At 39.8% G+C, this 13,972-nt stretch overlaps 2 protein-coding genes and 1 pseudogene across 2 annotated transcripts; 1 reads left to right on the forward strand and 2 right to left on the reverse strand.

Annotated features, from left to right (window-relative positions):
- LOC104790280 lies at positions 2,230-3,651 on the forward strand (annotated as a pseudogene).
- Positions 3,925-7,084, reverse strand: LOC104790281 (plant intracellular Ras-group-related LRR protein 2-like). The gene is made up of 3 exons (XM_010515993.1): positions 5,234-7,084; positions 4,810-4,976; positions 3,925-4,722 (listed from the first exon to the last, which is right to left on the reverse strand). Exons 1-3 carry the CDS (start codon positions 5,819-5,821, stop codon positions 4,062-4,064), a joined length of 1,416 nt encoding a protein of 471 aa, XP_010514295.1. The 5' UTR covers positions 5,822-7,084; the 3' UTR covers positions 3,925-4,061.
- LOC104790282 lies at positions 7,632-8,638 on the reverse strand. Its single transcript, XM_010515994.2, has 2 exons — positions 8,406-8,638; positions 7,632-8,288 (listed from the first exon to the last, which is right to left on the reverse strand). Exons 1-2 carry the CDS (start codon positions 8,548-8,550, stop codon positions 7,834-7,836), a joined length of 600 nt encoding a protein of 199 aa, XP_010514296.1. The 5' UTR covers positions 8,551-8,638; the 3' UTR covers positions 7,632-7,833.

Raw genomic sequence — 13,972 nt, forward strand, 5'->3', positions numbered from 1 at the left:
CGTCTTGAAAAGTCACAACTTCCTTCTTAGAGACTCATGTTTTCCTCTTGAAGACCCACTTGCAACCAATTGCTATCTTCCCCTTTGGAAGTGTTGTAAGCTCCCATGTCTGATTCTTGTTCAGACTAACTGTCTCCTCTGTCATAGCAGCAATCCATTCTTCCTTTTCAGGACTGTTAATAGCTTCACGAAAACTAGATGGATCATCTGTACCAATCATCAGAGCATAGCTAGCCATATCTTCATACCCATATCTGACAGGTGCCTTCACTACACGCTTTTCCTTGGTTGCAGCCAGACTCCTCTTTGTACGTATCTGATTACCCTTCTTCCGCACTTTAGGAGACTGCTCCACCTCAGGAGCTTGCTCATCTGCTTCCGCTGCTAGTCTAGCTTCACCAGACTCGTCTTCATCCTCCGCTATATCTGAACCATTATCAGCCTCAATGGTTATAGGAACTCGTTCTGAACTCACCTACAGCAGCTTGTACTGCTCATCAAACACCACAGCTCGGCTGATCACTCTTTTCTTAGCCTCAAGAACCCATAACTTGAAACCTTTCACGCCTTTCTCAAATCCCAGAAAAACGCACTTCTTGGACTTTGAATCCAGCTTTGATAATTCATTGTTGGGAACTAACACATAAGCTGGACATCCAAAGATTCTCAAGTTTGATAAATCAATGTCTACCCTTGTCCATACCTCTTCAGCAACCTTTCCTTCTAAAGAAACCCTTGGCGATCTATTGATGAGGTAGACCGCCATGTATACTGCTTCAGCCCAGAAGATCTTTGGGAGTCCTACATTCAACCGTAAACACCTTGCTTTCTTTGCAATAGAACGATTCATCCTTTCACTTATACCGTTCTATTGTGGTGTTTTCCGCACTGTAAAGTGCCTCTGAATACCCTGCTCCTCACACATCTTCTGAAACTCTCCATTGTATACTTTGTACCATTATCAGATCTCAGATCTTTCATCTTCCTCTCTGTTAGGTTTTCCACTTTAGCCTTCCCAATCTTAAATTTCTCAAAAACTTCAGATTTTTGCCTCATGAAGTAAACCCAAACCTTCTTAGAAAAATCATCTATAAAGATGACATAGTATCTGCTTCCTCCTAATAAATGTTCTTGTGTAGGCCCCCACACATAAGAATGCACATAGTCTAAAAGACTCTTTGTGGTGTGTAGACCTGCCTTGAAAGATGCCTTGGACTGCTTCCCCATCACGCATAACCTACAAAACTTCATCTTACAATTCTTCAAACCATCCAGAAGACCTCTCTTGTGAAGTTCAGACAAACCATGCTCTGCAATATGCCCCAATGGCATATGCCATAGAGCTGTGTTACTAGATTCAGTTACCACGGCTGCAACTCCACCTACAGCCACGTTTCCAAGTAATCGATAAACACTCCCTGCTGTGAGCTGACCCTTCATCAACACCATATATCCTTTGCGTACATTCACACAGTTATCATTATTAGTTTCGAACCTGAATCCGTCTATGTGAAGTGAACTAAGAGATATCAGATTCTTCTTCACTGCTGGAAGATGCCTTACTTCAGTCAAAATCCTGAAAGTGCCATCATGCATCCGAAATTTGATCTATCCAATACCAACAACGCTGCAGCTTCTATTGTCAGCCATTCGAATAATTTGACATATGTCAATATCTTATTAATGGCTAACTTTCGTAACTCTACTTTATATAATAAGATATTTATATACAAATATTAGCCTAGTTAGCAATTTAACATTTAAAAAAATGAAAAAATCTGTTAAAAGTTAAAATATACTGTATAAAAATACATCTATTATCTTTAATACCAAACATAATCTTAAGATATCCTATTACCGATGTAACTAAACAAGTCGACAAAATCTTTTTTAGTTTTCTACGCTACATGTCACTTATGTCTAATAACCGAGGGCATGCGTCTACCACCCAGACTCAATTCTATGACTTATAAAAGTGTTTATTAAAATTGTACTTCTCCAACACCAGCTGTATATTTCGGACCCATTTTGATTTCAAATCGAGAATCTTATCACGGCGATATTATTATTATATTATTTTGCGATTGACATTTATTGAGATTGTTATCATTATATTGATTACCAAACATAATCTTAAGACATCCTATTACCGATGGTAACTAAACAAGTCGACAAAATCTTTTTCAGTTTTGTACACTACGTGTCACTTATGTCTAAATAATCGAAGGCATGCATTGCACCGCATGTAACTTTAACTTATCTACATTATTGGAGCTGTCTATCTAAGATTCTAAGTTATCTTGTCTAAATTTTAGATTTCTAGATATCGGAATCGAATTGCTGAGGATCGTGACGGTAAGAAAGATATGAGGGCTGTGGGGATGGTTTAGTTATGAAACTTTTAGAACATGTGTGAAACTAACTTCATTACTTTACCCAAACCAAACTTTGTCCAGACACAGAGCACAACAGGAGTTCCTCATATCTCCATTAATGGAATCAGAGACGACCATACCGAGCAACAAAGACGAGACCAAGACGGAGTCCACAGAATTCAAGAAGAATCAGAAACGGTACCAAGACTTGATCGCCACGTTTCCTCACGTAAAAGGCTGGTTTTCCAAAGCTCCCCTGATCGAGTATTGTGGTCACTGGTACATACAGGCTGGCCTAGAAGGGTGCCTTCACGTGCAAGACTTTTTCCAAGCACGGCCCACTGACATCCTCGTTTGTACCTACCCAAAGTCGGGTACCACTTGGCTCAAAGCTCTAACTTTCACCATCGCCAATCGATCTCGCTTGGACGACGATTCCTCCAATCCTCTCCTAAAACGCAACCCTCACGATCTTGTTCCTTTCATTGAGACAGATCTCCCTATGTTCCCTAACGGTGATGCCCTCAAAGAAAACACTTTGTTTGCGACTCATATGCCGCACGATTTGTTACCCGAATCGGTTGCAAAATCGGGTTGTAAAATGGTTTACATCTGGAGAGATCCAAAGGACACGTTCATCTCCAAGTGGGCTTTCTTTGAAAAGGAAAAATCAGATGTTGGCTCTCTCAACAGTCTTGATGAGTCTTTTGATATGTTCTGTCGAGGTATTTCGATCTGCGGTCCTTATCTAGATCATGTCTTGGGGTATTGGAAAGCTTACCAAGAGCATCCAGATACGGTTTTGTTTCTCAAGTACGAGAAGTTGAGAGCTGATCCTTTGCCGCATGTGAAAACATTGGCTCAGTTTATGGGTGATGGATTCACAGTCCAGGAAGAGGAAAAAGGTGTCGTTGAGAAAGTTGTGAACCTTTGCAGTTTCGAGACGCTGAAGAATCTTGATGTCAACCAAGGAGACAAAAACAGAGAGATCAGTCCTTCGGTTATTATCCGAATAGCGCGTATTTCAGGAAAGGAAAGGTTGGAGATTGGCAAAATTACCTGACTCCAGAGATGGCTGCTCGGATCGATGGATTGATGCAAGAAAAATTTAAGGGATCTGGTCTGCTTGAACATACTTGGTAATATATTATGACCGATAAATCTTGTTTGGTGGTGCAATGAATCATCCCTTATTAAGTTGTTGGAAGAATAAAAATCTTGTTTGTACCTTTTTCCAAATGTACTGAATCCTAATGAAATGGAATTAGCTTTGATGTGTGCAAAGTCTTGATCTTCCTCTGCAACGTGTGTTTCAATCCCTTGTGAGTATACTAAATTTTCAGATATGCTATTTGATTCAAGCTATTCGAATCTTAAATCAATTATATTATTTTTTCTCGTTATAACTAAAAGGAATAATACAGATAATAATGACACTAGGACAAAACAGAGCATCTTCTGTTTCTTACCAAATAACAATCAAAGAGGGGAAGTTTGCTAGTAGCAACTTTTTAGTCTTTAAGCACATTATATCCATTATCCACACTCATTTCGTGGGGAAACGTATTAAAAAAAATGTATAGAAATAAAATACATATACTTATGTTACAACTTACACACAAGGGTAGAATGAGGAACGATAAGTTCACAAGAAAGTAAACCAAAATTTTTTTAAAACAGCAGAAGTTAGAGTTGGTGATAATAATAAGAGTCTCCAGGTTTCTTATCTTTACCATCACTAGATCCTCCTCCAAGTCCAATGGTCTGAGTCATTCCAGAAACAAGATTAGTAACCATGGAGGTTCCCCAATAGACCCACCCTGTTTCAACTCCATGTCTCTCAGCCTCAACGCCAATCCTCTGTTGCTGCTCTGCCATAATCTCATCCCATCTCTTCCTCATAAACTTTCTAACCGCTTCAGCTCCTTGTTTAGCCACTTCTTGAGATGGGATCTCAAGCGGGTTCTGGTCCAAGTTCAGTTTCTCCAGCTTCCTCAGCCTGTAAAACGAGTCCGGTATCGTTTGGATTTGGTTGTTGCTTAGATCAAGATCCCTCAGGTTAGTTAGATCAGTGATTGTGTCAGGGACACCCATCAAGTTGTTGAAATTGCTGCTCAGGTTTAGAAACTCGAGTTTCGTTAACCTCCCGATAGAATTTGGAATCCCGTGGATCTCGTTCATGTGTGCGTCAAGATACTTTAGATTATACATTTCGCTTATCGAACCTGGAAAGTATCTGAGTTTGTTCAACTGGATCGATAGTTTCTCAAGGTTTTGTAATCCGTATCCGATGTTTGTAGGTAATGAGGTCAAGTTGTTGTAGCTCGCATCTAACTCAACCAGTGACCTAATTTTTATGAAAATATCTGATACTTCAGGACAAATGTAGAAACAATATTACAGAAAATTTACAAAAAAAAAAAAAGAAACAAACCTGCAATGCGCGATACTTTCAGGGAGTGTAGTTAGATTGTTCCCATTCACATTAAGGATCCTAAGGTTAAGCAACATTCCAATAGAGTCAGGAAGAGATTCAAGAGAATTCGAAGATACATCGAGCTCTTCTAGATTCTTGAGTTTCGAGACTGCATCGGGTATAAACTGTAAAAAAAAATTCAAAAACAGTTTAAGACATTGCAGGAGGTATCAAATACAGTGATAGTTACTTGCAGTCCAAGACTCTAAGTAAACATATATAGTCTCTTGCAGTCCAAGACTCTACGTTAACAGTTTCAGACATTGCAGGAAGCATTGACTAAACCTATCAGTGTGTTTTTTTGTATAATCCTTGACACTATCGAAGCTATAATTGAGCAACCCTGTGAGATAATTCAAAATTTGGGAAGTTTAGTATTTACCGTCAAGTCGTTGCGGGAGAGATTCAAGTAAACTAAGCCAACGATTTTTCCAAAAGCTTCAGGGAGAAGCTTAAGTTCTTGGCCGGATAAATCTATCCTCTCAACGACTCCGCCAGACTCCGCAGCCTTGAGCACCGCAACAACCTCCTCGTTCATTTCTTGGCCACTTCTCAACATCGATTCCACCTCCGTAGCATACACCCTAGAAAGCTCCTCCTCCAAATCCTTCAACTTCTTCTCGTAGCTATCGTGCACTTCGTCCAACCGCACAATCCCAGTGTATAACTCCGTCTCCTTAGCCGCTGCTTCGGGCGAGAGCGAATCCATAATCTGAGCGATCATGGAGCGAGCAGAGGAAACGGCTAAGGGATCGGGACGAGATCCGAGAGAGTTGTAAACGGAAAGCGTCTGAGTGATGGTTGTAGGGATGAACTGAGTCAACGAGGACATGACTTGAGGGTCGGAGAGAAGAGGAAAAGAAGGAAGGAGGGTTTGTTGCGCGGCCATAGACGGCGGCGCGTGGAGATTGGAGTCGAGTTGGTGAAGGACGTAGGAGAGTAAAGGGAATTTGTCGAGATCGTGATCCATTGTTTTGTGTGTGATTATTATTTAGTCAAAGTTAATCGAAAATTAAGAGAGGGTTTTAGTAAAGGTATATTCATGGTTGAAAAGGTCATAAATATTGAAGTTGATGTTGCCATGTTTGTGATCACAACAAGTCTAGTGGGTTGAAAACTGCCCAAGTTGACCAAAGAAGTTAATCATAAGATTCCATGATGAACAAGTCAATCAGCCATCTTTTTAGAATAATCGAATCAAGTTCAAGACCAATCCGGTCCAGTTATGCACTCGGATATGGACCAGATGGTAGGTGTATAGCATTTTCGATTGCATAAGTCCGCATATGAAAAAACAACCGTTAATCTCGTTTGAATTTTAATCTAAAGACTTGGTCCATGAAACCACTGTGGCTTTTGGGCTTGATTCAAAATGTTGGGACCGACTTGGTCCATGAAACCACTTCACATTGTTCTTTACTAAAATTCAATAAGCAAGTAAGGTTTTTTTTTTTACTCACCTAATAGTCAGAAAGGAACAAAGCTTATTAATGCTTGTTTCCAAAGTCAAATATCGGGTTAATCCGACCCACAAGTTCCGGAACTACAAAGAAAGAAGATTCAACTCAACTTCTATGATCCTCTTGCTTTCACCAACAGTTTTCTTTTTCAATTTGGTTGTGAATGAGCAAATCCAGTTTATAATCCTAACGTAAGTCAAATGAACTTGGGACCCAAAAAAAGCTATAGATAGAATCATAACCCCAATGACTTTCCTAACTACTAAGAGAAAAATAGAAGTCATGAGATGGCTTTCACGTCATCGTTAGATCAATTAACATAAGCAACCAAATTCTTAGGAGAAATGATTGATGGCCTAAAAAAATGCCTAATTTTGTGTTACACCGCCTAATTCCTCTAGTGATATCATTCATCATAGTCCCCTATAATACGTCCACCACCTAATTTTGTGAGCATCAAATATCTGAAAATTCAAAACTCACGTCCCTTTTACACAACTAGAGTTTTCGTTTTCCACTGTCCAAAGACCTCGATTTTGTTCTCTTAAATATAAATCGTAACCTGGTGTCTTCTCCTCCCCCACCCAAACTCAATTTTATGACTTTAAAGTGTTATTAAAATATGTACTTCTCCAACACCAGCTGTATATTTCGGACCCATTTTGATTTTAAATCGAATCTTATCATCATCACTATCATCTCTTCTTCTTTTATTCTCAACTTTCTTAAATATTTGTTTTTTCCTTCATTATTTTGTCTTTTTCCCCACAATTTCTCCAAGCTTATCCCCATTTCGAATTTCCCCTACCAAAAAAAAACCGATCAAAATTAATCAGAATAACACACACATCATCTTCTATAGTTCATATGTAGTAAAACCTTATAATAAAATAAAAACTGAACCACTTACCATAAACCAGAAAAATCGATCATCTTGGTTCCAATTTTAGAAGGATTGGAGGCAATTTACCTGCAAATTAAAAAAAGGGATTATTTTAAAAAAGTTAGTTCAACAGAAATTGAATATAACCTTAAAATAAAAGAATTTCAAAAAAAAAAAAATCGGAAACAGACGGCGATAATAACGCCAGGAAAACGGTAACGACGCAAGCAAAACAAATCAGATCAAATGTAACGGAAGAGCAGATAAGGTATAGGTGACACGTGGTGTTTGGTTAGAAGATAATGGGAACAATGCAAACGGCAACAGACGGAGTGACGGTAAGATAAACGGAGAAAGTTTCAAAAGAAAAAGAAAAAAAAAATGAAGGAATTAAACAAACTCACCCAATTCATCATCATCACCAACAAAAACTAAAAAAGCTTTGGGATGATTGATTTCATTAATGGCGACGGTCAGATCACGAACACGTACACACACCCTTCTATTATATCTCTCTCGTTTTCTTTTTACATTTTCATTTTTCAAAAAAAAAACGAAGAAGATATATTTCCAACTTTTTTTTTTTTTAATTGTATATTCCGATGATTCCTTCGCATCTTTTTTTTTTCCCCGGTGATGTTATTGCCAGTGGTTGCCGTTGTGAACAAGGTAGATATTTCTCGAATTACGGTGTACATAACAACCGTAACACGGATTCTTCACCGTCGTCGTCAACCTTGGTGGCGACGGAGGAAGCGGTGGTTTAGACAGCGACGGAGATCTAGGACTTGATGAAGAAGATGAAGTAGTAGAAGATGATGACGTCGTAGTGGTGGTTGAAAATGAAGGTAACGCTAACGAAGGAGGAGCGATCGTTGATCTTTTTTTAGATCCGGCGGCGGATTTTGGTGGATTTAAAAAGACTCTGATCTTCATCGGAGAAGACGAGGAAACGAGATCGTACTCCTCGATTAGATTCGTCAGATCCTCGTCGGAAGTAATCGAAACGAGCGCGTCGAGATCTTCAGTAGGGAGCTGACACCGGATCGTTACGGTTGTAGATCCGCACATCTCCGCCATCTTCGACGCTAGCTCTGTTTAACACGCATCACACGCGCCGCCTCAAAAACCGATTTCGTATTTTTTTTTTTTTTGGAAAATCAAAAATTAACAAACCGGAAAAAATGAGATCGGGGGAGTGGGAAACTAACCGGAGAATGAGATGGAGCGAGGAACGGCGAGGACGCGAGTGTGACCGCCGTTGTAACGGAGCTTGCCGTCGGGGTAACGAGGTAGAATCTTTCCGCCGTAGCTACAGAGGAATTTGATTGTTGAGTTCGACGACGATGTAACCATAACTGTATATAGAGAGAGAGAGTTGAAGAAGGAAGGAAGAAGGATCTAGAAGATTGGATTGTTGTGAGCAAGCCAAGTGAAGAGTAACGTTAAGAGCGTATTTATAGCGATTTCATTCATCGAATCGAATTAACAAAAGAGAGAGAGAGATAGTGAAGGGTAGGATCGTCATTTGGTGGACCCGTTAAGTTACGTAAGCGATAGTCTTCTTTATTTTATTTTTCTTTAGTGAAAAAAAATCGTAACAGATAACAAGATTTATGATGAGTTTTTTTTTTGTTTTGTGTTTTTTTAACGTTTTGTAAAGTGTACTATGAATGAATAGTACTATACAAAATCATTATTCATTTCATCCAAACCATTTAAAATTTATATGTTTTTCTTTTTAATTTGGCCTTTGTTTTTTAAATATTTTTGATACCATAACATATAATTTTTTTTTGTTAGAAAATCGCAAAAAAAAAAGTTTACTCAAACTTGGTTTAGGTGGCTTTAACACACCAGTTATCCCTTTTTCCTGATCCTGGTTCCTCGGGTTTGGTCTTTCTCCCACCGAATCATTAGCTTTTAGAGCAGGATGTTTCCTTGATGTTGTACGCAAATAAACATTCAATTTTTCAGAAGCAATTCCTTTAAGTGTCAAAGGAAGCTTGGGCTTACGGACTTTATCCATCGGCGGAACGAACTCAACATTGGCATCAACATTCATGTCGGTGGACTCCTCCTCTGCAGAAGCATCATCACCATCGATGGCAGTCGAATCCGAGATACCACAGTGGGCTCCTCCAGAGGAGCCTCCACTTTTTCATCATCCTGAGTAAATGAAGATCTTGAGTTAGAATTGCCAAGGGCTTGGAAACAAAGCAACTATTGGATATCTTAGGGATTTATGGAGAAAGCATAGGCCTGATTTTTTATTTTTATCTAAAACTAGACAGCCTTTATCTTGTTTGGAATCTTTTGTTGGCCATTTTGGTTATTCAACCTTAAAAACGGTTGATCCTATCGGTTGTAGTGGCGGTTTAGCCTTATTTTATAATAATGATTATGATGTTTCGGTTTTATTTGAATCTAATAGATTGATTGATGTGGAACTTACTTATAAAGGACAAATATTTTTTTTTACTTTCGTTTATGGTGATCCGGTTCCAGCAAACCGCGGCCAAGTATGGGAACGTTTAACGCGAATTAGTTTATCTAGAGATTCTCCTTGGTTCCTTATTGGTGATTTCAATGAATTAAAAAGCAATCATGAGAAGCGTGGAGGGAAACTCCGCCACGTATCCTCTTTTGTTAGTTTTAACACAATGATTCGACATTGCGGTTTACTAGATTTTCCTGCGGTTGGGGACAGTCTATCTTGGCCAATGAGAAGTTACATGATATATTTAGTAATGCCTTCACGAATATTTACCTATGGTAGCATCAGACCATAAACCGGTTTTAGCTCTCCTCGAGGATAAAACCCGGAAAGGGAGATGTGGTTTTCGGTTCAACCGACGGTGGCTTGATAAAGAGGGTTTATTTGGTGCCATTTCAGTAGGCTGGGATGCTGGGGTAGCGATCCCAACGGGCAATTTTATGGACAAGATCATTAAATGCCGCCAAGCAATCTCCCAGTGGCGGAAAGCACAGGCCCCTTATGGTCGGGAAACGATTGAGGATCTAAAGAACCAATTGGCGGATGCCCGGGCGGATGATTCTGTCTTTGTTGAGACCATTTCGGAACTGACTTGGAAACTTTGTGAGGCTTATCGTGACGAAGAAATTTATTGGTATCAGAAGAGTAGGAGTCGATGGATGCGCTTTGGGGATCAAAATACTAGTTATTTTCATGCCCAGACAAAACAAAGACGAGCTAAGAACCACATTGTGGGTCTTCATGATGAGAATGGTAATTGGGTTACGGAAGAGACGAAGTTTCAAAGCATAGCTACCTCCTATTTCCAGGACCTTTTCACATCCTCTGACCCTCGGATTTTGAGGAGACTCTGGGTGAAGTGGTTTTGTCTATTACGGGTGAAATTAATGAATCCTTGACAAGATCAGTCACAGAACAGGAATTAAAGAGGCTCTGTTTATGATGCATCCTGATAAAGCTCCAGGACCGGATGGGATGATGGCCCTTTTTTATCAGCGTGCATGGGATATAGTTAGATATGATCTAACGCTCTTGGTAAATTCTTTCTTTCAGGATGGTATTTTTGACAAAAGACTAAATATGACAAATATTTTTCTTATTCCCAAAGTGGATAAACCAACCCGGATGACTGAATGGAGGCCCATCAGTCTTTGTTATGTTGGCTATAATATTATCTCAAAGATAATATGCCAACGTCTGCGTTCCTTTTTGCCAGCATTGGTCTCTGAGACACAATCGGCCTTTTTGGAGGGGCGTTTGATTACGGATAATATTTTGATTGCTCAAGAGATGTTTTATGGTCTCCGTACTAACCCCTCTTGCAAGGGTAAGTATATGGCCAGTAAAACAGATATGAGCAAGGTCTATGATCGGGTAGAATGGTCCTTTATTGAACATTTGTTGCGGAAACTTGGTTTTTGCGAAAAATGGACCTCATGGGTTATGTGGTGTGTCACTTCTGTTCAATATAAAGTCCTAATAAATGGTCAACCACGTGGGTCCATACTTCCCTCTAGAGGGCTTAGGCAGGGAGATCCTTTGTCACCATACCTCTTTATTCTTTGCACTGAGGTTCTCATTGCTAATCTCCACAAGGCGGAGTGGTCCAAGCTTATCACGGGTATTAAGGTGTCGGCTGCCTGTCATGCAGTCTTGCACTTGTTATTTGCAGACGGCAGTCTTTTTTTCTGTCGAGCTACGAAGGAGCAGTGTGAGACTGTCCTTGTGGTCCTTCGACAGTATGAACGGGTTTCTGGACAGCAAATAAACTTTCAGAAATCATCGGTCCAATTTGGGCATACAGTTGATGCGAACTTACGAGAGGAACTAAAAGGAATACTGGGGATAAACAATTTGGGTGGTATGAGCTCTTATTTGGGCATCCCCGAGAGCCTAGGAGGCTCAAAAACAAAGGTTTTTTCTTTTGTCCAGGATCGTTTGCAAAAACGGACAGGTGGATGGCCTGCCCGGTTGCTGTCTAGGGGGAGAAAAGAGGTAATGATAAAATCAGTAGCGACCGCCGTCCCTACCTTTGTTATGTAATGCTTCCGTCTTCCAAAACAGGTCACACGGAAACTCACTATTGCAGTTTCCAATTTTTGGTGGAGTGCTTCCGGGGACACACGAGGGTTACACTGGCTAGCCTGGGATAAGTTATGTGTTGGTAAGCTTGATGGTGGTCTGGGTTTGGGTGTTTGGATGATTTTAACACTGCTTTGTTAGCTAAACAACTTTGGCGGTTGATCACAGCTCCAGACTCATTATTTGCTAAGGTTTTTAAAGGTCGGTACTATAGGGATTGCAACCCGTTGGATCCAATCAAATCTTATTCGCCATCTTATGGATGGCAAAGTATGGTGTCTACTCTCTCTCTCGTAAACGAAGGACTCATTAAACGAGTAGGATCCGGTGATTCCATTTTAGTATGGTCAGATCCTTGGATCCCTGCTCAACCCCCGAGACCAGCATTGCATTCGGGATCACCCATTGATCCCTCACTTAGAGTTGAAACCTTTATTGATAGGAGTTCACATTCCTGGAATCTGGCTTTACTTTCGGCTTCTTTCAAGCCGGAGGATGTTGCCATTATTTCTGCTTTACCTATTGGTAAACCAGGTTCACCGGATAAGTTGGATTGGCATTTGACAAAGACGGGTCTATACACATTTAAATCTGGATATAATGCCTTACGTCATAGCCAGACGGTCTCTGCATCTGCTTATGGCCCTAACATTATTTCTTTACAGGCGTTTGCTTGGCAGATACGGTGTCCACCAAAAATTAGGCTTTTTTTTTTATGCAAACAATTACGGTTTGTATGGTGACCACAACTAATCTACGGCGGCGCGGTATGTCCTGTGAGTTTGATTGTGGCCGTTGTGGTGGATCTGAGCAAACAATCAATCATGCTTTATTTTTATGTCCTCCGGCTTGGCAGGTCTGGGCCATGTCCTCCTTTCCGACATCCCCAGACTGTTTCCCTTCATAATCGGTCTATGCAAACATGGATTATTTATTTTGGAGATCCCCGCAGAATCCTTCAGCGGATATTTTCCCATGGATTCTATGGTATATTTGGAAGGCCCGGAACGATAAAATTTTTAGCAACTTGGATTCCAACCCGCTAGCAATTCTACAGTTAGCGGAGGAGGAAGCAAAACTTTGGTTCTTGGCACAAGCAGACACATAGTAGAAATATCTCCTCGGAATGGGGCTCTTCCCACTACTGGTACTATGCTTACGGAAATGGCTCCAGCCAACAGATATGGGAATAGCTTCCGATGCTATGTGGATGGATCTTGGAAGGGGACTAATCAGTATACAGGCCGAGGATGATATTGCATTTCCCCTGAGGGGGAGTCTCACACCATGGGTGCATCTAACCTTCGTCGTAGCTTGTCATCCCTCCACGCAGAAGTGGAAGCCTTACTCTGGGCAATGCGCTGTATGATCGGTGCAGATATTGAAAATGTTGTTTTTCTCACAGACTGTTCTGATTTGGTGAAGATGGTGTCTTCGCCAACCGAGTGGCCTGCTTTCAAGACATATTTGGATGAGATTGAGGCGGACAAGGAGGAGTTCCTATACTTTGCATTAGTCCAAATCCCCTGAACGCAGAATGATAATGCAGACAAACTGGCACGGCATGCTAGAGCCGAGTTACACCCAGTTACTTTTGTAAACGTTATTCCTTCCCGAGTTACACCCAATTACTTTTGTAAACGTTTTTCCTTCCAATTGGCTCATTTGAGCTCATCTTGTACTGTGTTGTCAAAAAAAAAAAAAAAGTCTACTCAAACTCAAGTTTACCCTACAAAATTTGCACAAAAACATAGTTTGCAAAACATGTGCTAAAGATTAGCCTACAAAAGTCTGCACAAAAAATATTTGACCAGTCTACGAAAGTTTTAAGGGACATTTTCAAAAATACCCTTTCATGGTGTACATTTTCAAAAATACCTCTTTTTAATATATAAATGACAAAATTATAAACCCTAAATCTCAAATACTAAATTCTAACCCTTTAAAATTATACCTTAAACATAAAATAGAGAACCCGAATTTAAAAGATTTTTTTTTTAAATTAATTTAACATATTGTAATTATGCAAAAGAGTGCAAAAATGAAAATGTTTAAAAAAAGAGGTATTTTTGAAATGTGTATTCTCAATAGGGGTATTTCTAACAAATTCTAAGTTTTATTTGAGTTTTATTTTTAAACCTTCCGTGATACATAAAGTATATTTTTTAGACTTACTCTTTTACAAAATATTTCTTTGGA

This window comes from Camelina sativa, chromosome 6 (assembly GCF_000633955.1).
Source record: "Camelina sativa cultivar DH55 chromosome 6, Cs, whole genome shotgun sequence".
Classification (NCBI taxonomy): Eukaryota; Viridiplantae; Streptophyta; class Magnoliopsida; order Brassicales; family Brassicaceae; genus Camelina; species Camelina sativa.

What these genes read in the sequence shown, in the direction of transcription:
- LOC104790282 (XM_010515994.2), bottom strand. Translation starts at nt 8,550, where the DNA reads ATGGTTACATCGTCGTCGAACTCAACAATCAAATTCCTCTGTAGCTAC. An exon ending in TCGCTCCATCTCATTCTCCG is followed by an intron (nt 8,289 to 8,405) that starts GTTAGTTTCCCA and finishes CGTGTTAAACAG; the next exon opens with AGCTAGCGTCGAAGATGGCG.
- LOC104790281 (XM_010515993.1), bottom strand. Translation starts at nt 5,821, where the DNA reads ATGGATCACGATCTCGACAAATTCCCTTTACTCTCCTACGTCCTTCAC. An exon ending in TCTCCCGCAACGACTTGACG is followed by an intron (nt 4,977 to 5,233) that starts GTAAATACTAAA and finishes TTTTTTTTACAG; the next exon opens with TTTATACCCGATGCAGTCTC. An exon ending in GAAAGTATCGCGCATTGCAG is followed by an intron (nt 4,723 to 4,809) that starts GTTTGTTTCTTT and finishes CATAAAAATTAG; the next exon opens with GTCACTGGTTGAGTTAGATG.